At 41.6% G+C, this 27497-nt stretch overlaps 1 protein-coding gene across 1 annotated transcript; it reads right to left on the bottom strand.

The window, feature by feature from the left end:
* Positions 1-781: 781 nt before the first annotated feature.
* Positions 782-25975, bottom strand: LOC117446617 (protein SSUH2 homolog). Its single transcript, XM_034082912.2, has 12 exons — positions 25843-25975; positions 17104-17187; positions 16948-17023; positions 15528-15657; positions 9478-9538; positions 8638-8759; positions 7364-7426; positions 7168-7247; positions 6461-6553; positions 5131-5236; positions 4500-4607; positions 782-3416 (listed from the first exon to the last, which is right to left on the bottom strand). The coding sequence occupies exons 1-12, from the start codon at positions 25853-25855 to the stop codon at positions 3276-3278; spliced, it is 1077 nt and encodes a 358-aa protein (XP_033938803.1). The 5' UTR covers positions 25856-25975; the 3' UTR covers positions 782-3275.
* Between the last annotated feature and the right edge of the window lie 1522 nt (positions 25976-27497).

The following is a 27497-nucleotide window of genomic DNA, read 5'->3' as shown; positions in this document are numbered from 1 at the left end:
CTCCTATCCACTATCCCTTAACCTCGTGACGTTTCACTCAGAGGTCAAGGAATAGGAGATAGGGTTAGAACTATTTAGGAGCTGATTTTTGGATTATCGGAACGCAACCCCGGACTTGTATCGGAGCAGCGAAGGAGTGATGAGGTATCTAGAGATCTGAGTCCAGCGGGCTGCTTGTGTTTCTGTTCATCAGGACACCATATGAGTAGCAGATCCTGTGTGAACGCTCTACGTTAGTCAGTGGACGTCTGACAACATGCACACTAACTTATATTGCAGCTATAGGATAAACTTTGGTTTAAATTGCGTGAATAAACTAGTTAGAGAGCTCAAGTTAATTACATTCATCCAATGTCAGAAGGATTACCTTTTAACAAACGTTTTAATGGTTTTCTTTCATTTCAATTTGAGTAAAACATTGAAGATATAACATTGTATTGTTTTCTTTTTACACTGACTCAGATATAATGAAAATACGTCAGTTGAAGCTCAGCGTTGGTAAGGAAGAGACAGGACAGGCAGAGAGAAAGAGAGAGAGAGAGAAAGTGATGGAAGTCAGGGAGGAACTGCAGGTACAGTCACACTAAAGAATGTAGGCTTAATAACCCCATCTATCTATCTGTTTATAACAATAGGCATAATTTTAAAAACATACATCTATTGCAGTTATGTCATAACAACATACAATTGTATAAAACACCGTTTGCTTCCATCTTTGCTCTCTTGAGAATCAAACAAAACAGATTTAAATAAACAAAATAATGCAAACGAACAAGTGAAATGAACTAAATGGCTGAATTGCTTTTAATTCACTGGCAGGAGCAAAAAGTGAGAAGGAACAAAAAGTGAACAACGAGGGAAAGATTGAACAAAGAGAAAGAGTAGAGGACAGAGAGAGTAATGAACAGGAAGAAGGAGAATAAAGAAGATGGAAGAGAGGGGGCAGGTTATGGAAAGGAGAGAGACATGGAAAATTAATGTTGACAATGTGTTGTGATCATTTTAGCCTCTTCTGCATGTCCAGATCATTAATAGTAACAATCAACTGATTCAAAATAATGTATGCTGCAGTCCACTGACATGGTTTGAAATCAATATATTATCCAATTTGTGACCCCCCATAGGACTTAAAAAGCACCTAACTAGATCATGAAAATCCCAAAAATCTCGGGGGGTATCCCCCAAACATGTTTGGACCTCGGTATTTAGGAAATCCTGGATACGGCCCTGGTCACCGACGATTAATAATCTACTGTAACAGAGTATTATTGAGTACTAACAAGAGTTATAGCTATATCAGGTCCATCAGGTTAGAAGCAGAGCTGTGTTAGTCACAGTAATGTTTAAGGCATTAACATTACACGCAATAAAGTTTGTCACATCACATCAGCATTTGAGTTTAGACAAAGTCACATTAAGGTTGTCTTCATGAAATAAACAGTCGACTGCTGAAGTGTTTTTCTATTGAAAAGAAGGAGTATAACTTAAACCCTTAACGATAAACAATAAGCAACATTGATATTATAAAATGCAAGATGGAAGGAATTGATTATTTAGTAAATTAACATATATTTCAACGATAGATTAAGATTAAAACCATAGACTGCATAAAAATGGACGTAGTCCCTGCAACGTCACCAATTGGTTTCTGAGGTAGCCATCTTGGCAGTGCCACCACCTATAACTGCCAGGCTAATCTAAAACCAGGCATTGTTTGTGTATTAAGGCAGCCCGGGTCACACAGCAGCGGTTAGCGACCTGAGATAGCACCTGTCACTCAAAGCATCCACACCCCTAATAGAGAGGTGCAGGTATCTAGGAGTCCTAAAAGCTGGAAACAAGTTAGCATTCTACGGCTTCTGGTTGTTAATGTGTTTTTGGTTAGATGCCTGAAATAAAGTCTGTGGTTTGACATGATTTGTCATCTTAAGCCTTAATATAATTTAAATAAATGATATAAAAAGATGAGAAATAAGCTATAGAGACCAACACTTTTTTTGTTCCAGGCTGTTAACATTTTTACTACTGCTGTAAAGGTAAGCATCTTGGCATGGGGGTCATGTAAAGAATTGCAGTTTTTTTGCATAAGCCTGGTTGCAGCTGTAAACATGAAGTGGCATTGTCCTATTCGTCACAGATACATCATCAAAGCACCCTCTGCAGGAGCTCTGGTGTAAGACAGGAAGGCAGTTTAAAAAGGGACAACTTGTACATTTCATCCTGTAGTGAATGTCAGCTGAAGACAAGACAGACAGTCAGCTGTAAACATAACACCATGCTTGCTCTCAAAATAAGCTACAAGTATATCACAAAGCATCAAATATTCATGAGCACATGCAGATACATTTGGCCATCAACACCTTTTTACTTTCATGAAACATTAACCCACAGGTAGAAAAAGAGAAGTAGAGACCAGGTGAGCCGGTTTCTGTTTTTGTTAAAATACACAGATCCCACATATGTAAATATGATGCAGTCTTTTTTTGGTCAAAACTGTTGATTGTTCTTGAAACAGCAATGATTTGGACATATGCACTTTCAATGCAATACTGAGGACACTACATGGTACATACTGGCATGTCTTTGGTTGGTGGTCGTGTTGGTCCACACAGGTATCCATACAGGGACAAAAAAAAAAGGGATACCAAAGTGTGGTTTGAATGTAGAACAATTATTTTATTTGTTATCGACAATTTAGTTATCGTTTTAAAATCTCTATAAATAAAATCTCAATATAAATGATTAAATTATGTTTGTTTTCTTATTAGAACACCTGGTGGAGCCTCACTAACTCTGAGCAGGAGGTAGAGTCAGAATAGTTATGGAAACACAAAAAAACTAATAAATGGAGTCCCTACAGGAGCATTAAGTTAGTGTTGAGTACTTTTTAATATTAACTATAACACAAATGTAAATACTCAATGCCATACCGATAAGGTTAATTATCCCTTCCTTTTTGTGTAAAACGTTACATACTGAAGTTTAACTATTGAATTAATTTGAGATAATATTTTAAAAATGCATTCTTTATTACAGGAAAACATTTGTGCGTGTTTAAGCATACACAAAATACAGGTTTATGCAAAAGTGGGACCCGGCCACATGTGGGAACCACCAGAAAAATCTTGAACGTTTGAGGAGAGATTTGTTAAAGGTTTAAAAAGAAACAGAATAACAGTTTGTGTGTGTGTGTGTGTGTGTGTGTGTGTGTGTGTGTGTGTGTGTGTGTGTGTGTGTGTGTGTGTGTTTGTGTGTGTGTTTGTGTGTTTGTGTGTCTACTGGATGACACAGCAGCAGGTTGCAGGGTATTTGTCGCAGTCCACCGTACGCTCGTTGCCGTAGACGTAGTACTTGTGAGAGTCACTTTTCCACTTGTACTTCACCTTAGTGATGGGGATCAGCTCCACTGTCTGCCTCTGAGACGGAGAGAGACAGGCAGAGACAGAGATGTTAAAGCAAAAGTCTGAATATGGTCAACTTCAAATTCTCTAAACTGAGAATTAAAATGTTGAACTTCCGAAAGTTTGTGTACACATACAAGGAATCTGCATTCATTCATATTTATTAAAAAGGTACCATATTACACTCTTTTTCAACAATATATTACAGGTCTCAGATATATAAACAAGATATCACTGAAGTGTTTGGCTGAAATACCAAACAGATCATTGTTGCATGCCATAAACCCCTCTGTTTCAAAAGTGCTGATTCAGTGTCTGTATCTTTAAATGCTAATGATGCTGCAGGCCACGCCCCTCTGCGAGATGACATCATAAAGTGGCCAAAACCTGACCAGCTCATTTTCAGACAGGTTTTTATATAAATGGATCAGGACAAAAAGAGAGAAACATTTTTTTCCTGAATCTCTTAACACAGAGGGGGACACATGTTGATGTATACAATAAATGAAAAAGTAGATTTTGCATAATAGGTGAACACAAAGTTTTTCATATCTCTAATTACACTCTAACTTATATCTTTCTTATTCTATTGTATCTTGTTTTGGGTTCTAAATGAAAGTTTTAAAATGCATTTAAATTGTAATTTTATAATTTGTTCCTTTTACAATATGTTTTCACTCTTGTACATTATTTTTCTAAAGCACTTTGAATTGCCTTGTATAAATGTTCTGTATAAATAAACTTGCATCGACCTTACAGATATGAATATATATTTAAAAAAGTATATATGACAATGCATACACTAGCAGGTAACTATAGCTTTAATAAATTGTTGTGTTTCCTTTTAGTCAAAGAGTGACATTATTTAAACAAATGGACATTTTAAAAAGGTTAAAATCTTAAAAAAAGAATGAACATTTAGTAGTAGATCTGGTAATGATGTTGGTTACAAGATGACAGTAGAAAATAATGACAATCTATGATTTAAATGGCAATGCCCATCTCTGCTCTGGACACACATGATGACACGGATATCCATATTTTCACCTGACTCTAAAGAAGAGAGATAATATTTTTTCTCGCAGTCTGATGACTTACCTGCTGCAGGATCCTGGCGTTCTGAGCATACTTGCTTTGGTGTTCTCGGACCATTTTCTCAGAGGCCTCAGAGATGGCCGGGTTGGGGAAGCCGAGCAGCGGGTAGAGCTGAGAGGAGCCAGAGAGAGAGGTTTACACACTGACAATAAAACACACAGCTAACAATAGCAACATTCTTTAATCAACACATGAACATTCCTGTAGCACAATCTAAAGGAAACATTTCCTTTTAGCTCTGCTACACCTGTCTGAAGAGATAACTGCACTTTTGTTTATGTTGTACATGTTTCATAACGCTGCTCCTAGGGAAACGACAAAGGGAAACGATAAAAAAGATGCTGGTAAATTAAAGTATTTAAAGTATTTATTGTAATAAAGTAAAGAAATAACAACGAATATATAGTGCATACGTCAGTAACATCAGAAATGTAGATGTTAATGTGTGAGCATAATGTAGTATAAGATGTATTGTGCAAAAACACGGTAAACTTACAGAGGAAAAAAACACCGTACCATGTCTTTATACTTATATACTGAACACCATAATGAAGGAAGTCAGATATGGAGTCAGAGTTTCCTTCAGGATATTATGAAATATGCTGTAATGTGTGTAAATGTGTGTGTTGCGTACCAGGTACTGGTTGTTCTTAAACAGCTCCTTCCCGGTCACTGAACGAAGATCATCGGCCTCCAGACCAGAGTCCTGCCGCACCACGTGGTCCTCCACATTGTTAGTCCTGAACACAGATACACATATATAAACAAACATGTTTCCACACACAAACACACACGCACTAAGGGAGCTATATGCTTTGTACACATGATGTTATCAGTTATTTGAACCGGATACAGAGTACAGTATGTATTAATTTAAATTCACATGGTGTAGGTTTGTCTTTACGCAGCCAGAGGTTACTAAAGAGCCGCACACAACTGCCTACAAATTATTTGAATTTCAAACTACAGTGAACTGAAGCGACCTTGGGTCAGAATGTATGGCATTAAACAATCTGTCTGTGCTGCTTTTCAAACAGGGAACCTCATCAGGACCAATTAGACCCTCTTAACCCACGTGTCTTACTAGTAAAAAGTGTGGCTTTTTAATCTGTGTTCATCCATATGGCATACATTTAGAAGTTTAATCTCGGCTGCTGTAATATGTTTATAATAGACTGTTAAGCCAAATCTCAGACACTCCGACTCTTGATAATGTGTCTGAAACGGCAAAAATCACGCATTCTTTAAAATCAGGGTTTAAACTTGAGCCAAAGTACATTTAAATATCATTATAGTGAGACATTTTCTCATGTTTACCTAATAGGGCACATACATGCTCCTGTACTCGTTTTAAACTGATGATTTCAAATTGTTTTGCTAATTGCTAACATATCCCAAACTATGAAAATCAATGCATCCTCCTTATTATATCATGACAGAAGTAAAATAAAAGATTTAGCTCAGACAGTATCTAAAAAGGCAGTTTATTGACGCTAAATAGTTTGTCTTCTTAACCTCCTCCTTCCTCAAAGACCTCCTGAACATCCAACCACTAACTAACCCTAACTACTATACCCGATAAAACATCAACACTTTAGACAATCTCCTAAAGAACTGCTAAACACTCTTTAAAACTATCAAAAACGTCCTAAAGGACTATGAAACATCATGAAGGACCTCTGGAACCAACAACAACCATCTGGATCTTTATAAGACCCCACAGAACTACATCAAAGACCACCAGAACATCTTCAATCTCAGGGAACCTCCTCAAGGACCGCCAAAACCCTTCACATCTTCCTCAATGACCATTTGAACTTTCACCGTCACTCCTAGAAACCATGAAACATGATCAAGGACCCCTTGAAACTCTTTAAGGCAGCTGCAAAGCTCTTTAAGGACTGTTCTTCAAAGACTCCAGGAATCTGTTCAAGGACCCATATCAAAGTTGTATCAGTACTCACCACTCCACTTTGAGCTGGATGTAGGTCAGCAGTTGTCGTTTTCCTTTACAGGTTTCACACTCCTTCGTTCCTCTAGAATCACACTTATCACACCTACACACGAACATAAACACACAGTCAGATATGAGACAAGTTTCACAATCTTCTTTTCAATCTTCCCAAAGTGTACTGACTGTGTCATTTAAAGGGGCCATACCGCTGCGTTTCGTGTCCTAGTTCACTAACTTTCTGATGATTTTTCAAATAAAATTCGCTTTTTGATTGATTTCACTTTTGTTGATTGGATAACAAATTACAATTGAAGGAACTTTCCATTTCTGTCCAAATAAAGTTATAGTGAAATGGCGATTTTCTGTCTTCACACTGTGTGTTTGAGATTTGCCTCTTCCAGGTATCATAGGAGATCATTATTATGGTTGCAATTGTCTTTAAAACATTGATTAAATTGTATTTATATCGGCCAATATCACAAATTAAACATTTGACTCAGGGGTTTCACGGACTAAAACACGATTTGTATGCAGGGTCAACAGATTCTCCAGCTGTCTGCTGTTGTATTATTTATAAGGTAGCTGTTTATTTGTGTCTGTCATTTTGAAAACCCTGGATAGTTTTACCTATTTTAGTCTCTAAAAATCTAAGAGGGGAACATGGATTTTTAATTTAAGTGTCACAAGCAGCTGGACTTCCCAACCCCCCCTCAGGACCTTTCTTTGCCTGAAGCGTCACATTGAGTGCAGCTCTTCTCGTCTCTCTTCCCAGAGCCGTTACACACCCAGCAGACTTTCTGCACACACACAGAAATATTAACATGAACAATTAATCCACATTAGGTCAGTTCAATCACTTTGTAGTTTATTGTAGCTGATGGGTTAATGATTGACTGGTTGGAAGGCTTCTTACAGATCCATCTCCATGACACTCATCACACGGCATCGTCCCTGTGGAATGGCAGCTGTTGCAGTCCTAAAAAAAAAAAAACACACGCAAACATATACACACAGTTAAAAATAACTTTACTGTTGGAGTCCCACTGAATTCTCCACATCAGAATCCAGCTCTCTGATTGGCTGTCAGGTATCAGCTAAAATACATAAAAACTTTGAGGTTGGCCTGTAAACCAAATTCCATACCAACATGCTAGTTAGTACGCTTAAGAATATTTTAAGTACTCAAAACCAATAGTATGTCCATTGCGTACCATGTACTGCTGATATATAGGCCTACTATAGGCCAGGGGTGTCCAACGTTTTTTCACTGAGGGCCACAGACAGAAAAACATGCAAAGGGCTGGGCCACTAGCTAGCTAGAACTGATGTGTATTGCCTCATAAGTTAAGTTATAAGTTAGCAAAATCAATCAAATGTAGGTACATTATGCTTGATACTTGAATATGCTTTGAAAAAACCAACAGCCTACATCACAGCTCTCCATAGGGTTTCATTTATTTTGTTACAAAAAGTGTTGGCCGCTCATTCCTTAAAACAGGAACGTCAAATTGATTACAATAAGGGGAAATAGGAAGAGTATATTTCAAGCTTGTTATGCAAATAAGTTATTGGGCTTTTGGTATCAACTAAGATTTGCTAGAAACAAATTTCAACTTTGACTGAATGTATTAACTGGGCTTATTTACAAGTGAATACTAATGTGTAATATATGTTTGGATATATATTTGAGAAGTACAATATAAGAAAAGCATTATTTTTGAATTTGCTGAGGGCCAATTTAAAATAGACAACGGGCCGCAGGTGGGCCCCGGACCGCTGCTATAGGCAAACACTGACTTTACACTGTCATTCATTTTAGATTCATTTTATTTTTCGGTTTTGCATGCTTTTTATTTGATCTTCTCTATGCTTCATCTGCCCGTCTGTGATTCCACTGTTCTCCTTTTCGTCTGCATTTTGACATCATGTTGTCACATTAGTTATAGCAACATCCCTTCAGTGCTCAGCTGAGAATCCCGCCTAATGAGGTTTTTTTTTTCTGAGGCGAAAAAACGAGCCAACAGCGCTGATCGTCACTTCCTGAGAAGGCACAGGTGCCGCATGGAATTGAGACAACAATACCCGACATGGCAGTGTGTACTAATGAAGTATTGCACAGGTCAGCTGTTTGTAGGTAAACGTAGCAATATGGCTATCTTTGAAGGACAGCTTGTGTTAACTAATCACCTTGACGGAGGAGGTGTAGGGCACGCGGATCTCCTCCGTGTGATTGGTGAAGAGATTCGGGGCGGTGGCCGGGACCTCCCAGGGTCGGGGGGCGGTCTGAGTGTAGAAGTCAGCCGGCTCACCTGTGGGTCACACAAGAGAGACGTTATACTAACCTGTCAATCAAAAAACAGCTGCTGGCAGAGTGATGCTACTTAAAGTTAACATTGAGATTCGATTTCTATAACCCTCGACTTCAGCAGTCAATTCTGTCCGTCACCAGGTCAGTATTCTGATTTACGGCACAAAGGAAAAGAGCTAGCTGGCACTTGCAGCATAAAATAAATGTCTTGCTTTTTCCCTAAGAGTCTACATCTTTCGCCATTGGTAAAACAGGAAGTGATCCCTTTGTCTTTGTGATAAAGGCAGCCACATTAATACCGATAGAGGGGATGGGAATGTTAGCTTATTGCCACTTTAACTCACTTCTTCAAAGAGTTGTTTTAAAGTTCAGACCAGGTTTTAAGGTTTATAAGTAACCCAATTCAATTGGTGGTTAAACATCCTGAACAACAGCTCATCTTAAGTGGTGACCTCATGATGCACTACGAAGTGTGTGTTAGTGTGTGTGACCAACCAATAAAGTCACCACAAATTGTCCATTAACCAAACCCTTTCTTCCTGCTTTCTAAGATGAAAGAAAATCCTAGAAAATCGAACTGCCTTTCTCTTTAAAACGGATGAAACCCACTGATTTACACACAATGAAACGTACAAAATAGGAAAGCAACTAGTGGACCTTTTGTGCTCAGAGTTATGTTCAGGTTGCACAAACGTGTGTGTGTGTGTGTGTGTGTTTACCTTCATGAGGTTTGGTGGCCCACTCAGTTGACCTGGACTCAGTATACGTCTCCAGTCGATACTACAGAGCAGAAAGCACACTTTAACAAACACTGAATGTACAACCTCAATACAATTTTACTTAGAGATGTTATTGTTGCAACAAAAAAGAAAGTACCACTCATCAAATTACTAACAATCATAGCAATGGTTTCAATGTTATCAATCTATTTAACAAAACTGAAATTTATAACAAATTACTTGGTTATATCTCTCACAGGCTCCACCCTCTACTGGACTCTATGGGTACTACCTTATCATGCAAGCATTCACCTACTGAGATTTCTATGGACGTAGCCGGCCCAGGGGCGGGCCTACCTGAATGCGTGCGCATCTCACTTCCGTATAAAAGGAGGCCTCGCCTCCTGACCATCATCCTTTACTCTTCAGCGAGTGGAGGTGATAGCCTAGCACTGAGTCCGAGACGTACTATTTTGAGAGAAAGGAAGAAAGCGAGAGTATTTTGAAAATGGAGCCTCTCCTGGAGCATCGTAATTGCCCGTCGTGCCCTGGCCTGATTGCGGGAGCAGATCTGCATTGTCAGTGTTTCCAGTGCCTAGGACAGGATCATGCCGAGCAGGGAATAGGCCAGACATCGGCCTGCGTTGCCTGCCGTTCGATCCCGATGCTGAACCGCCGGCATCGTGCGGAGCACTTCGTGAAGAAGTTCAGCCCGCAGGTGCACGTAGAGGAAGAGGAGGACCTCGAGGTGGTGGACATGGACGATCTGGAGGACGTGCCATTCGAGTTCGTCCTTCCAAGGGACCGAGTGGTCGACTTCGTGGAGGAGGAGGATGACGACATCTCCTTTTCCGACACCCCCGGTTCGGATGTCCAGGAGGGCCCAGCACTCAGGTCTGCGCGTCTGGACTTTCCAGCGGTGATGACCCAGGCAGCGGAGCATGTAGGATTATCGCTCCCCACACCGCTGCCACCGAGGCCTATAAACCGCCTTAGGCAGGGGTTTTACGGCCCGGTGGTTCCGGCGCAGCCGGCCTTTGTCTCGCCTCCATTGCCAGACATCTGGCAGTGTGTGGAGGCGAGGGAGGCGTGCCCCCCCTCGATGAGAGCCTGGCGGCCCATGTGTTGCCACGATCAGCTGGTTGGGTGGAGGGGAAGAAACCTCTGCCCCCGCTGCCGCGGAACCGGGAGGCTTTGGAATATTTGGATAAAATGTTCAAGCTCGGTGCACAGATGGCGGCTGCGGCCAATAATCTGGGTGTGTTGGGCGTCTCCTTGATTACTCCTCGAGCAGACGCCCCCGCTCTCCCGTCTCAGGACGGGGAAGATTATCCGGACCGCTGCATATGTCAGATGAATAATCTGATCCATGGAGTAGCCACCGCAGCTGGGCGGGTGATGTCCTTAGCCACAGTGGCGTCTCGTCATGTGTGGCTGGGACTCACCGCACTGCCCAAAAAAGAGATCTGCATGCGCAGATGAGAGAGATAAACCGCAGGAAGTGCTATAGAAGCGCTATGCGGGTGCAGGGGCTTGTTGGTAGGTGCATTATGGTTAGGGAACACACTGCGCTTAAAATAAAGGCTCCAATTAATGCAGTTTACCATAGTGGTAACGGTACGTCCACACATCAGCTTTAGACGAATCTTCTCTGAAGAAACACTTCTCTGCCCATTGACTTTGAATGGGGATGACGTCACTTTGCCTCGCTTTTCGCCGAACTGCATTGTGGGGGAGCGAAGCGAAGATTTCCAGGATTCAAAAGTTGAGCAATGTTCAACTTTTGAAGCTGAGCTGGAAGCGTCAGCCAATCAAAATCACGTTTATGCAAATCTGACAGTAGAAGGGCTAGCCAATCAAACCGCGTGTAAGCAGGGAGAACCAGACCGCAGTTAATTTCCTCATATTCCAAACGAGAAATTACGGTAGCAAATCACCCGGTTCTTTACGACCAGAACTATTAATGGGATACAAACCGGAGGAACCAGGCATGGAGGGAGGTGGCAGAGACAGTGGGTGAAACTGGTAGGTTTTCGCCTGTTTGGGGAGTTTATATATATATATATATATTGCTCGCAAAAAATCCCCGTTTTTTTTTGCTTTGTATGTCGGGGGCGGGAGATTCATGTGATTGGTTGTTGGTCGCGTTGCTCGCAAAACATCCCCAAGCTTTCAGACACGCCCAGCACCAAGATTTTCAAGATTTTTGAAAAGCTGCTGTGTGGACGTACCGTACGAGATGCATTATGGCGGAGCCTAAGCTCTCTCAGGAGCGCATGGCGGTGCGTTCAGGGACCTCAATAAATAATCGGCCCTTTCTGTGTCGACCCTCCATGGGCAAATCTACCCTTCACAGGGGTTTTTGCGGCGGAACGGGTCACCAGAGAGTATCACAGCTTTGTAGCTGCGGCCCCACAGCTGAGGGCTTGTCCATTAACTCAATATTATGGGGAATGGATACTCAGCTGTGTACTATCAGAGCGGATGGACAGGATGCTGAAACGGGGTTATTCACTCCAGTTTTGCAGCATCCCACCTCCATTCAGAGGCATGCGAGAGGTAATTCTGTCCTCCCAGGAGGAGATGAGTTTCCTCTCAGCAGAGATTCAGGCCCTGGTGCAGAAACAGGCAGTGTCTGTTGTGCATCCTCAGCACAGAGAAAGGGGGTTTTATTCCATGTACTTCCTGGTTCCCAAGAAGACCTATTCTCGATTTGCGCAGCCTGAATCTTCACATTTGCCGCAGGAAATTTTGCATGTTAACCATAAAACAGTTAATGAGGCTGGTGCAACCGGGCAATTGGTTGACCACCATCGACCTGAAAGACGCATACTTTCATGTGGAGATTGTGCCAGAGCACAGGAAGTATCTGCGTTTTGCCTTTCAAGGGATAGCCTACGAGTACAACAGACTCCCGTTCGGCTACTCCCTATCCCCACGCACATTCAGCAAATGTGTGGCCACAGCGCTTCAACCACTGCGCACCCATGGCATGAGAGTTTTCTTTTACATAGACGACCTCATATTCATGGCTGGGTCCCCGGAACAGGCAATGTTTTGCACAGCACAGTTGATCACACACACCTAACCAAATTAGGCTTTGCAATCAACTGGAAAAAGAGCACCCCCATACCTCACCAACAGGCGTTGTATTTGGGTGTGGTGCTCGATGCAGGCGCGCTACGCGCCACCCTGTCAGAGAGCTGACGTGCGTCCCTTCTCCGGGCAGTTCACAGGCTGCGACAGGGGGCGACAGTGAAAGCTTTAAGTGTCATGCAGACTCTGGGTCTCATGGCGGCTGTTCACGTTGTGGTCCTGTTGGGGTTACTGCATATGCGCCGCCTGCAGAGGTGGTTCTCCAGCCTGCGTTTGGATCCCAAGAGGCACAAACAGCGGCTGGTGACCATCCCTCCCTCAGTGGAGGGCAACCTCCGGTTCTGGGGGTCTCCCGGGCACCTCCGGAGGGGGTCTCCACTGGGGCGGGTAACCTCCTACATCAGTGTTCACGGACACGTCCAGAACAGGATGGGGAGAGACCTGCCTGAAGAGGGCTATAGCGGAGGGCGCTGGTCTCTAACGGAAACACGACACATCAACCTCCTAGAGCTATGGGCGGTAGTGTTAGTCCTCCAGCATTTCATGCCCCTAATTCAAGGGAGACATGTATTGGTCAGGAGCGACAACAGCACCACAGTGGCTTATATCAACAGGCTGGGCGGAGTCCGCCCCGCCGCCTTGTTGGCCACAGCGGAGAGGCTGTGGTTATGGGCATCAGAGGTGGTGTTATCTCTGAGAGCCTTGCATATCCCGGGACTGGAGAACAGGGGAGCCAACCTCAACCTGCGAATGCATTGCACACGCCTACGAGCAGGCAGGGAGAGCCTGTCCCACGGGGGTCCGTGCGCACTCCACACGAGCTGTGGCTGCATCAACAGCCTTATTCAACGGTGCGAGTACGGAGGATATATGCACGCCGGCGTCTTGGTCAACGCCAGGCCCCTTCATAAAGTGTTATCTCTTGGACATGTCTGGCTCTTTCTCAACACCTGTGCTTGCTGGGGCAACACAGGACTGGTGAGGAGGGGGGCTGTTGGTCAGTGGGCATCTGACCCTCTCCCCGGGCGTAAAATGCCCTTACGTTTCTCCGGAGGGTCGCGGGGGACGTGGGGTGCTCTGGGCCCTTTTCAGGGCTCCCCTCGCCGGCCTGGGAGCAGGAGGGGTAGAGCCCTCCATACTACTATCCACACTGTTTTTTTCGAGCACACGTTTTTTCACAAGGCAAGCGCGTCAGGGTGTGCTCCATCGACCGCAGCCCAGACTTCTCTACGGTTACAACCGAGGGAGAGGTGAGTGAGGCGCAGTGGCTGCTAAAGCTGGTCAGGGACAGTGAGGTGGAACGGTGTGCTGGACGACAGTGCGTGCATACATCGGGGCTCCGCCCACTGTACCCATAGAGTCCAGTAGAGGGCGGAGCCTGTGAGAGATATAACGTCGGGTTACGTATATTAGCACAGGCGGAGCCCTCTACCTTGGAGGCACTGTCTGTCCTATACCGCTCGCTGAAGAGTGGTGTAGGATGATGGTCAGGAGGCGAGGCCTCCTTTTATACGGAAGTGAGATGCACACGCATTCAGGTAGGCCCGCCCCGGGGCCGGCTACGTCCATAGACATCTCAGTACGTGAATGCTTGCATGATAAGGTAGTACCCATAGAGTCCAGTAGAGGGCGGAGCCTGTGCTAATATACAAGGGTTACAATACGTAACCCGACGTTATGATCTTACTTTTTTTCAATTGGTGACTTACACTTATAACAGTATCTGCATATAAACATCCATATATTTGATTAAAACAAATTAAAAAAAACACTCTTCTGAACTTGCATAAGATGTATTATTTTAAGTTTTATTTATTATCCAAGTAATCAATATTTTTCAAACCATGCAAGGGTTAATACCAACCGGGAACTGCTAATAACGAATGCAGGTTGAATAAGGAGGGGTGTGTGGAGGTATTATAGTGGGGGCCACTGTGAGACATTTTAAACCTTTAGTCGAACACAATGTCTACATCGTAAAAGAAGCAGATTAGCAGCATATTAATCCTCTTTGGTTGACACACACGATGGCATTCATCGTGGGCAACTGTGGCTGCGAGGGAGTGCGGTCGTCTTTCAACCAGAAGGTTGTGGGTTCGATCCCAGCCCATGCAGTCAACATGTCGATGTATCCTTGGGCAAGATACTTAACCCTGAGTTGCTCCCGATGGCTAACGGTGTGTGAATGTGTATGAATGTTACTTAGTTCCTATAGTAAGGTACACTGCTCTGTATGAATGGGTGTGAATGGGTGAACGACATGTCGTATGTAAAGCGCTTTGAGGGGTCTTAAAAGACTGGATAAAGCGCTATATGTACAGTCCATTTACCATTCAGGCACACTACCGAGTGTACGCTTCCTGTGTTTTGGCAGTGCTTGGAAGACACACTACCTGACGCTAAAAACAATTAAAAAGGTATCAGGAGGCTTCATCATCACAAAATATTTACACCATTATTGTTTATTACAATTAAGTGTCACATGAGAGTGCCTCAGGTCACATGACAGTCATGTGAGAGTCTCCAGAGTGACATCATTAAATTGTTGACAGACTGCTGTGAAGTGAAGTCAGACTACTGACAAAAGAACACTCCTGCTTTTGAAGATCCTCCTGCATCTTCACCCTCCGTCCTAAATCTCCCTCAAATCAGGCATATATGCTTTCCTTACACAGTAAGCATTTGCATTTGTATTACAGCCAATTGGTATTTGAAATGGTCTCTGTTTGGGAAAAGTCTGCAATTATGGGCTAGATTTCTAAAGCTTGACAACCAGAGGAGGTGTCAAACTCCTATTTTCTCTCAGACCACTACAATTGCAATTTGCTGAAATATTTTTATGAGGAGTTTGCCCAATGTTGCAAATAAAACCCGCCTTCCTTAGCTTAAAGCAACAAACACACCACCAATAGCAGCAGTCAACAGCAACATAAACAGTTTGAACATCACTTCACCCTGTACGTGTCGTGCGGCTCCATTTTGGTGATGACTCCATCGCTGGCAGGACCTTTATTGTAGCAGCAGTGAGACGACGCATAATCCTTGAACGCATCACGGGCATCATCCTCAGACAGAGATGGGATGCTACACACACAGACAGACAGACAGACAGACAGAATCACATCATTATTATTGTGTATTTATTAAACAAGGACCATGCATACAAATATATATTAGTCTCAAAAAGAGAAGAGATTATTTATGGAGGATGTAGCTAGTTTCAATTTGCTGGATTGATAATTTTTGCATTATTATTCTCATTTAATCTCTTATTGAAAAATATATTACTATTAACATTGTGTGAGTTTTAGGAAGTAAGTTAATGTGGTTTGTTAAATCTGTAGAATACGATTAATATGCCGGAATATTTCTCCACAATACATCATTCAAAATAATCTATTTTACCACATATTTATCCATTAACAAATATTGTGCTTCCTGCAACTTGAATATTGCATTACTCACATTTCAATTGAAACAATTTGACAACAATTGTGCAGCCTTAGAAGGTTTCTCATCCTCTAATTCCCCCTCCTCGGTCCTCCGGTAGTGACCCGGAAATGGATTTCAGAGCACCATGTTGAGGACATCTCATTTCTCTAAATGCACATCGAGGATCGAGCATCGCCATCGAGGAGGCTCTCTGGAGGAGCTATAATCGAGGAAACACTGATGGTTCCTCCACGGATGCATTTCCGGCAACAGTGATGTTTAAAAGAGTCGCGACGCACGGCCGGACTTATCTAGCCAATGACAGCTCTGCATGCATCCCCTGGATATTATTTTATTAACTGCTTTCATTGCGATGCAATGTTTACAGAGAGAACAGCTGTGAGGTCCGTGCAGAAAGCAGAGCAGTGTGTATAATATATATCAACCAGTATAACAGGCCTACTCTCTTTATTTTCTTTAGTTTAGTAGATATCTACAAAGAGTCGATATTTTTCTAAAACCATTTAGTGCTTCACATAATAAAATACACAATGGCTGTAGCCTGATATATATGATATGCTTTAGGAGCTGTAGGTGTGTGTGGTACAGTGTGTGTGTGTGTGTGTATGTGTATGTGTATGTGTATGTGTATGTGTGTGTGTGTGTGTGTGTAGATGCGGCAGACAGTTGGTTTGGTGTCCTATGCTTACTTGTAAATAAAACTTTTGGCCCGTAATTTCATTTTACGGGTTAAGTAATCAAGATACATTTGTTTGCATCATGGTAAAAAGAGTGATGACATTTCAATTGATGGCCATTAATAAAAAAGCTTATTGTCCAAAGCAGCACTGTAAATTCTGTAAATCATGGTTTGAACTATTTTATCTACCAAATGCTCAGTGATACGAGCATTATATGATTGGCTGGTGGTGTCGGTCTTACCTCCAGTCCTCAGGCTCGGGGCTGGGCTGGGGCGGGGCCACAGGCTGCAGGGGCATAGGAGGGGGCAGGTAACCTCCTGCACAAACAAAGACACACTGCAAGTAGTTGCAACACAATGAAATTCATGAGAAAAGGTGTGGATTGGACTCCTCTTACCTCCTCCTGCTGCTGCTGCCATGCCTTCATAGCCGGGCACGGTGCCAAACATGTTGGCCGGGGGTGCAGAGGGGGGGGGAAACGCTGGAATAAACAACAGGAAATCAGAAAGTGGAAACACCTGACTGGATGCAGCATGAGTGAGCAGGGGAAGGAATAGTTTTGGACAGTTTGGAAAATTACACATTTGTTTCTGTACGAGTTAGATGAGAAGATTGCTCTCTTGTGTCTGTATAACAGTATACAGACAGGGGGAGACAACTAGCCTGGCCAGAAAGGGAGAAAAGGGTGTGGGAAAGAAAAGGAGGTTGAGAGAAAGAGGTATGAAAGGAAAGAACGACATAGAGAAGGAAAGGAGATGAGGAGGTAAGGAGATGGTAATGAAGGTGAAAGAAGGAAAGAAAGAGGTGTGACAGGACTATGGTTGTAGTAGAATTGTCCAAAAATCAGCTCCTAGCGTCTTTTCCTATCCACTATTCCTTGACCTCTGTGTGAAACGTCACAGGCTTAAGGAATAGTGGATAGGAGAATTCAAAAGGACTTAGGAAAAGAGACTGCAGTGCTTTGAGAATGCGACTGCAATTACAATATCCATTAAAGAGATGGCTGGAGGACTTCCTAAACATCTTAAGTATGGAAGAAGCTGCTTTCTCCCGGTTATATTTGGTTAAGCCAGACAACAGGCTTTGGGATGGGATAAGATAAGGGCTTTCCTGGACTCAAACCATCTCGGCTGCCAATAACAAATATAATAATTATAATTAAAACTGCGGTCGCACTTGTGCGCGCAGTGATGAGCGGGCCCTCGCGTCCGTGCGCCTGTCGGGGAGGGTTGCTGGTCCCCCCCCTCAGTCCTCCGAAATGAGCCATTTGTCATCCCTCTAAATTGTTTACCTGACTTTGCGTTCCTTTGTTTCTGACCAGGAAATCTTAGGCATGTGCGCCAACTGTGTTGGTACCATTTTTCCTGCATCAACCAGGTAGCGATATGCCGACAGTGAAGAATACACATATTTATAACTAGTTTAGCTAGTTCCAGAGGTAGATGGAATAGCCAAGTGTGTTTGGTCTAACTGTTAGTGTGTGTTTTGCTCAGCTCCGCAGTCCGTTACACCAACAATTAAAATGTAAACCTAAGACGCAAAGAAGTGCAAGATAACAGATAAATATATAACAACCACAATGTAGATTCAATAATATGAGAGAAGTTGTAGATTAAGTGTAGACAGTATTTCAAATAAAGACAATGTAATAAGTATATACAGTATATGCAAAATGACAAGTACTATATGGCACACAGATGTAATGTTTTAATTATAAGTAAAAGTATGTAAGGCTGAAGTGACAGCAGTGATGAGCTCTACACGTCTACACTCATACGTATGTACTGTAGTCAGTGGAGGTTTGGGTGGATGATGTTCCTGAGTGCTGTTCAGGCTTGCTTTATCCAGCACCTCAGGTGGCAGCTCTGTCCTTCTGATTTGCCGTGCACTTTTCAAAGTAAGGGTCGTTCCCCAGCAGATCCATTTCTCCAGAATTGTGGTAATCACAGAGAAAACAAGAGATCATAATAAAGACATGGTTGCTAAAGCATGATTGAACAATGTAACTGTAAGCCTTATAGACAGAGAAAGTGTTTGTGTGGGGGAGGGGGGGGGGGGGTGTGTTTATTTGTAGGCTTTAGGAGATTTTTCATGAAACCATATGGTGCTTCACTTAATAAATACAAGGGCTGTAGCCTAATATTTATATTTATTATATGCTTTAGGAGCTGTTTGTGTTTGTTGTAGAACGTGTAGGTGTGTGTTGTAGAACGTGTAGGTGTGTCTGTGTGTTTGTGAGCGTTGATGTACGAGGCAGACAGGCAGGTTTCAGTAGCTTATCTGACATATAAATGGTCCAAAAAGGTATATTCTCCGTTAGCTTACGAGGTCCTCGATTCAGCTAGCAACTAATTTCTTCACAATTTAGCATTACATTGGATATGGGCAGAATTTGTGCTGGATTGGAATTTTTTGGAACATTTCCCTAGGAGGACTTTGCTAAAATGTGCTTAAAATGCATGAGAAACGCACATTTTTCAAAATGGCTGACTAATAATATATTAATAAATAAAGAGAAATAAACTGAATGGATGAATAGGTAAATTAATCAGAAAAGGAAGAGGTGTGTGTATATATATATAATATATATTTATTTATTTATCGATTATAAAAAAAATAATAATGAGGAAACAATGAAGTGTATCTATATTATGAAGCAAATCATGTATAAATACAATTCCATATTCATACATAAAATGTAACTGACACTGTAATCCCCCTACCCCCCACCCTTCATGTTATTGTCCTGTCCTATAATTTGTGATGTTTGAGAGCCATGTCCTTGTCCGTATGGTTTTGTTTTTTGGAAAATGTCTAATCAAATATAAATGTTAAAAACAATATCCATTAATGATGCGCCAGCAGCTGTTATTAATGTGTGTCTGCTGTGGGGAAACTAAAGTTTACTGTACAGCAGAGTACTGTAAGAGCACTTTGCACAGTGCTCTGATGGTCAATCAATCAATCAATGTTTATTTATATAGCCCAATATCACAAATCTTACATTTGTCTCAGTGGACTTCACAGTTTGTACAGAATATCAGTATGACAATACGACACCCTCTGTCCTTAGACCCTCACATCGTACAAGGAAAAACTTCCAGAGAAAACCCACAGTTTAAGGGAAAAATGGGAGAAACCTCAGGGAGAGCAACAGAGGAGGGATCCCTCTCCCAGGACGGACAGACGTGCAATAGATGCCGTGTGTAAATCGAAAAGATAATACATTTGCAACATAGGTAGTCCAAATGTTTGGAAATGCATGTGAGTGATGGTGTTTTTTTATATGGGCTTTATGAACGTGGAAAACAGTGAATCACCAAGGTTGGAATTGAAATAAAAAAGTTAAGTGAAACTTATGCTTGTAAAAAAAAAGTTGGAGGGAAAGAGGGGGTAGAGAAGGAGGTTATATAGAAGGAAACAAGGGGTTAGGAAACAGCATGTGTATGTAAGGAAAAGGGGAGGTATAGGACAGGCTCAGAACAGTGGCGCCAGCAGGGGGGGGGCCATGGCCACCCTGATATATTTGTTGGCCCCCCCCACCACACACACCGCCTCCCCAGTCACGTATGCGTAGTAATTTATCTGATATTTAACAACAAATACACTACACTAATCAAGGTCGCTTGATTTGAGCTTCCAACGCTCATACTGCAGCCCCTCCCTCTCCCACTGCTACCATGGTAACACTCTGATACTCGGCACACCACTCTGATACTCGCGCGCACCACTCTGATACTCGCGCGCACCACTCTGATACTCGCGCAGACAGCAGAAGGTTGCAGCAAAACGTTTCTTTCTACTGACTTGACAAAAATCCACCAGACTTCTAGAAGGTAAGTCGTATACGTTAGTTGCCTGTTAAGCCCCACAACACTTTAGGTTTTAGTGTGTTAGCTTTAGGTAGCAAAAAACGGAATATGCTTACCTTTAGCTGTTATTCTAATCAAAATGTGTGTTCAATGGCATTAAAACGAGAAAAACGCTGGAAGACCTGGAAAACATGCTCGGGGCTCAGTAAAGGCTGGCTTGACTTCAGGTATAATTCGTCTGTCAACACACTTTGGCGGCTATCCTAGTTAGCGTTAGTTTAGCTTGCTAAGCTAACGTTAGCTGATGTCGGTATGCTGGGCTGGTGTAATGCGTAGGCTACTATTAATCACTGCTGTGTGTAATGTCAATTTGCAGAAAATGAAGAGAAAGTCAACAGACATTTCTTCTTATTTTAAGAAGAAGATGAGTAAAGGAGAGATAGAGCTGGCAGGGGAGCAGAAGCATAGGGCTAGTGAGGATATGGCCATGCTAGAAAGTACATGTGGAACTCTGTTTTGTAAAAGTGAAACTAAAACCTAAATACAGTTTTATTAATGTGATTGTGACCTTTGTAATCATTTAAGTATTCTACACACTTTAGGTCTGCAGCTCCTTCAAAATGAAACGAGAATCTATGCAGTTTTTCCTCTTCTGTGTTCTGAGGTTATGAGCCGACTATTAGTCAAGTTTGTTTTCATAATCTTCTGTATGCTAATTTAAAAAAAGGGTAACCAGTTTGTTTATAAAGTATAAATATACATTTTCAAAACAAATGGAATACAAGCTATATGTATTACTCTCACCACAGTGGCCTAATCTAAAAAAAATAGAAATATGTCTCGTCACCTATTTTCTGTCTAATACTAAAAGGTGGTGTTTTGTATCATTTATAATGTTTTGAATTTGCTATGAAGGTCAATAATAGATGGTGTGTTTGTGTTCAATAACAGTATGTATTTACCATGTTATACCCCTTCAGTGTTTCCCACAGATCTGAAATATACTTGGGGGGGGGGGGGGGGGGGGGGGGGTTGAGGTGACGTGCTACAACATTAACATGAACCTTTCTGTTGGTCGCTTGTTAGCAGACCCTTCACGCGGTGGCAGAGCGAACAGGTACAGGCAGGGCCCATAATGATAGCCCTATAGTTTAAATCTACTACCCACACATGAACATATGGAAATGGGTTACTATTTAAAAAAATTAATGTATTTATAAATGTATTTAGGAACCTATCCATGTGATTTTCAGTGGGGGTCGACCTCAAATCCTCTAGGGGGGTCCAGGGGCATGCCCCCCCGGTAAGATTTTTTATTTTATTTTGGAGTTAAATGCAACAATCTGGTGCATTATGAGGGGAAAATAAAGAGACTAGATCTATGGAAACACCTATATTAAACAGAACTGTATACATTTCAATAATCATAAAATCATGGCCATAACCAATAACATACCATTTCCAATATGACAAAAACACTGAAACTTGTTTATTAATTTATTTTTGGTTCATTTATAGTTGTGAGTGTGTCTGTGCTCCTGAATCAGCCTCTCCTGTCTCCCTCCTCTCCCCCCTGCTCCTCTTTGAGGCAGCAGCAAAGACTAGTTTTCTCTCAACAAGTTTTAAAAGGGTATCTTACCTTTTTTCACCAAGTTAACTTTTTATTTATTTTTTCATGCATATTGTACTAATAACATTACATTTCATTTAGCTGACGCTTTTATCCAAAGCGACTTATAATGACCGATTACAGGGACATTCTCCCTGGAGTAACTAAGGGCTAAGTGCCTTACTCAAGGGTGGTGTTCCTGGCGGGATTTGAACTCACAGCCTTCCAATCTTCAGCCCACCTCACTATCCATTAGACCAATCACTACCCTCTCAAATGGAAATATGTGTTTCCATATATGGTGACCACACCATTTGAGACCCACTGAGAACTTAGACTAAGTTAACTATCTAAACACTCAGAGAGTCCTTTACCTCACCTGAGCTGAGGTTATCCCGAGCTTGAATGACACACAGAGACCAATCAAGGGCTTTGATTTATGATCTCTATGACAGTGGCCATGTCGGCAGGCCACATCATGTGGACAGCCAGTAACCCTGTGTGAGGCAGACCACTTAACAGGCCAGAAGGAGGCGAGATCAGAGCAAGGGAGCGAGGGATCATTGTCCACAATTTAATCGATCGCAGATGGCGTCGTGGTCACGGACGAATAATTTTTTTTTTATATAAAAAACTAAAGAAAAACTAAATGGGTCGCGAAATATACTTGGGCGGCCGTTAATATACCTGGGCGGCCCGCCCAAGTATAGTCTATTTGTGGGAAACCCTGCCCTTGTGTTTTTGGGTCCTGTTGAAATAAAATAGTCATGTTTTAAAACATGACTATCAGGGAAAAGAAAGTTTGGGGCTCTCTGCTGGAACTGCTACCCCCGCGACCCGACCACGGATAAACGGGAGTGGATGGATGGATGGATGGATGGATGGATGGATGTTTTAAAACTTGATTTAATAAAGTCATGTCAATCAGGTGGAGGGATTATATCTCTTCGCTGGCCTGGGAGCGCCTTGGGATCCCCCAGTCAGAGCTGGTTGATGTCGCCAGGGAAAAGAAAGTTTGGGGCTCTCTGCTGGAACTGCTACCCCCGCGACCCGACCACGGATAAGCGGGAGAAGATGGATGGATGTCAATCATCTTTGATCCCAGTGTGACACAAACAGCTTTGTTCAGTCTAAAACAATTTATAACCTAGAGACATATAACTGAAGAACATGTTGTGTTGCTGTTGTGTATTGTAGGCTATTTGTTGAGAATGCTGAACATTGTGTGCCTTACAATAAAGGAACTTGTTTAAATTAAGCTGTATTTGTCTTTTTAAAAAGGAAAGAACAACTAGCATATATAAAAAATAGGGCTGTCAAACGATTAACATTTGTAATCAGATTAATCACAGCTTAAAAATTAATTAATCATGATTAATCACTATTCGAACTATGTCCAAAATATGTCATTTATTTATGTATATTGTTGTGGGAATGGAAAGATAAATGAAAGAAGGCGGATATATCCATTTAACATACAGTATCTATGTTTATTATAACATTTGTCTGCGTGTCAAAATGAAAGACAACCCACACACACTACTATCAATCATCAAACCGTGGGGTCTTAATTCATTACGTGTTGATTTCTATCAACGGGGGAGTACTTCAGGAAAGTCGACAGAGGGGGGGGGGGGGGGGGGGGCGCTAGTGGAGTACTTCGTGACCACAGAGTGTGAACGTTGTGATCAGCTGTTTTAGCGCAGTTCTCCAGTGAAGGGGGGAGTCTCCCTCCGCAGCCGGTTGGCGTAGTTTTGGCACAAGTCCGTTATACAGACCGACGTTGGTACGCAAATGCGCTTTATGACACAAGTGACGGTAGGCATTTCAGATTAGGCACATACCCTGCGTACCAGTTATGTGCACCCTTGTACTACAGCAAAAGTATTCTCCGTCGGGACTTCCTGCAACAACACCACGCCGTTATCAAAGATGTTCTATTGAGAAGACGATCACTACGTGACAAAAGTTTTCAAAACCGTGGCTACTGAAATCAATCTTACTAACTGCTGTCTGTGCAATTTACTCCGCGCGAGTTGGCAGACTTAATTTTGCTTACTTTAACATCATTTTTCATGGTGGGGCTAAGCCATTTCTTGGTATGGGTGTAGCCTACCCCAGCCATACCCTGGCGCTGCCACTAGTGGCACGTATGGGGCGGGCCATTCTGCACATTCGTTAAATGCGTTAAATATTTTAACGCAATTAATTCAAAAAATTAATTACCGCCGTTAACGCGATAATTTTGACAGCACTAATAAAAAACAAAACAATAAATCACCAACACATATATACATAACACAAAACAAGGTTCTTTTAAATGTTGTTTGAAGTAAAATGTTAACTATCCGTATCATATTCACTTCAGATGAATAGTATTAGAAAATGTAAAATAAGAAACCAAAGTATATCAGTAGGTGATTCTCTTTGCCATTGTTTTCATCTAGTCTATACTTTTACAACAATTACATTCTTGGTTTTGGTGGGCACCCCAAGATTTCCAGTGGCCCCACCGCTATGAAAAATGTCTGGAGGCGCCACTGGCTCAGAAGGGAAATAAAGAGATGTTAAAGAGTAGAGAATCAAGTGAAGAGGTAGGAGAGGAAGCGTTGGATAAGGACAGGTGTTTGAAAAGGAAAAGAGGAAGGAGAAATTATGAGGAGGAAGGAGAGAATGGGAGAATAGGGACAAGCTATAAGATAGGTGGCATGAAGAAGTAGAGAAGGAAATATGTTAGGCTTGTTGTAGAAGGAGTGAAGTCAGAAGGTGGAAATTAGATAAGGGAGGAGGAGGAGGAGGCAGAGAATGAGAGGAAGACTTTAAAAAGAGGAAGTAAAGAACCAGTTAAGAAAAAGGATGAGGTAAAGGTAGACAATGAGATGAGGAAGTCAGAAACTAGCTATAGAAGAGGAAGTAACAAATAACAAAGGGTGGGGGAGAGAAGCTGAGGAGGAAGTAAAAAATGGAAGGAGGAGATTTTGAAGGTGTGGTGTCGCAGGTAGAGAAAGGAAGGAGGGGGAGGACAGGTAAGTGGACAGGGAAAGAGGAGGTATAGGAAGGGGATAAGGTATGTGGGAGAGGTAGGGCACGAATGGAGGACATAAAGAAAAAGAGAATAAAGATATGGTGAAAGTGAGGAAGGGATTCAGGAAAAGGAGGAAGTAGAGGAGGGAAAGAAGATTACTGTATTCATGTTAATTGGTGTCCATATTCACATTTACATCCACTTTGCTGCATATCTGTCTACATTATTTTATAAATAATGGCACGCAATCTAACTTCAATGTGCTATGCCTATGTGTCCATAATATAGTGTTTTTATCTGAATACAGTTGTAAGTAGTGCACAGTCATCATCCAGAGGAGGATAGGCTCTCGTCAATCTGGAGCCACCAAATGGACTCTGATAAATGCAACTCCACACCACACCTCTTTTTTTTAAACAAATCCCTTTTAGAAAATAATAATTCCATATATGTTATTGGAAACAAGTCTTAAAGGCTGGTTAGATTCTACAAAAACGTTATTAATAGAAATGTAACGGCATATCGAATTTGTTCCAAGTGTAGACACATCACAGAAGCACAGGCCAAAAGAAAACTCTACCCTCAAGACACCGGGTTTAAATCCACCATATATACATTTAAAATCGATAAAACACAGTAGAAGTTGCGGTAAAAAGACCCGGCTAATGTGGTGCCTGTGTCTGTTCTTACCTGCGCTGCTCATGCTGCTGCTGCCGCTGTTAACCAGTATTATTATTATACTGTGTCAATAACTGCAGACACTCTCCGCTGTTCCTTCTCTCCCCTGCTTCAAGATGTTGCTCACATAAAATGACCAAACCGCAACACAACTTCCGGTATCACCCTTTGAAAATAAAAGTCACACATAATTGACTTGTCAGATTCTTCCTCTTTTTTTTTCCATTTCCATTTACTAAATTACAAATATGTTTAACTATTCACAATTACCTATTGTACTTAGCCTGATATATATTTTTGAAACAACTACAGATATGATATTTGTGTCAATAGTTTATTTCTATATATTCCTCTAGCCTAGACTGTATACTGTATACTGTATAGTAGCCTACTCAATTTATTTAATATTTCTTTATATTGTGTATTATTTAGATACTCTGGGGATATAAGTATTTTCTATTGTGAATTTGTATAAACTTGCTGCTAGTGTCAATTTGAATTACATTTGTATTCTTACTATATCTACTTACTGGCAATGTTAATTTATTTTTTATTATATGTGTATTGTATCTTTTAAACATGTTTAACTCGTGTAATGGTTGACACTGCTACTGGAACAAAATAATTGAATATGCCTTGGTGTTATGTGCATTACAAAAAAAGTACTTTAATAGAAAATAGAAAAATATTATTAAATACAAATATGAAAGTATACAATTATGAAATTACACAGGGGACATTGTATTGTATTGTTTATAATTCATTGGAAAGAAAAGCCCTCAAAAACTCCAGCAGATTTAAATAAAGGTTGAATAATGGAACAACATTGAAATTACTTCAGGCTCTTAATTTGAAGGATTTCCGGTTTTAATGAGAATTTGTTGCAACTGATCCGCAGGAATGTCGAGTCGACCACACCCACCTTGAATGGATTACAAAACTGAGGGGAGTGCACATGGGCTGGACCATCGATTGTAGTAGATAAAAAAAACATGAACACATACAAACCTAACATTAGAACATGTAGGCCTACTGAATTTATTTAACAGCAAGAAATGTAAAAAAAATGGATGTGTTGTGATTTGTATCAGTACATTGTCTGAATTCTTGTCCCGACGATGGGGTTGCCAGGTCTGGAAACCGATCTGACTGACAGTGAACAATGAGTATTTAATCAAAGGTCAGACTGTTCCTTCACCACAGTACCACAGGCGCAGATTTGACAGACATGTCGAGGCAGCACGAGTGTCTCGGAGGAAATATTTCTCAGGTCAACAGGAGGCGCACTGAAAAAAGTGCAACAACTGTGTCATTTAATCAAAGTACATTTAATTGGTCTAATTAAGAATCATGGTTTCCGTTTTTGACATGATTTTTTCCGTTTGCCCGAGATGGCTCTGGCTGCAGTCCGCAGCAAGGAGGCGGATCGTATAGCCCTTACGAAAATGAACTATAGTATTACTATAGTTTACTATAAGAGTTGTATAGTATCCTATATTAAGTTTGTAGAGTTCTATAGTATTTTTCACCAGCTATCGTATTACTATAGTCTTTTCTGTAGTGCCATTTTACTAGCTATAGTAGCCCTATAATATTTCAATAGTAATACTATCTAGATCTTTGTAGTATTCCTATATTATTTTAAATATTATAACTATAGTATAATT

This window comes from Pseudochaenichthys georgianus, chromosome 5 (assembly GCF_902827115.2).
Source record: "Pseudochaenichthys georgianus chromosome 5, fPseGeo1.2, whole genome shotgun sequence".
NCBI lineage: Eukaryota > Metazoa > Chordata > Actinopteri > Perciformes > Channichthyidae > Pseudochaenichthys > Pseudochaenichthys georgianus.
The sequence above is the reverse complement of the archived record's forward strand: the minus strand, read 5'-3'. Positions and strand labels throughout refer to the sequence as shown.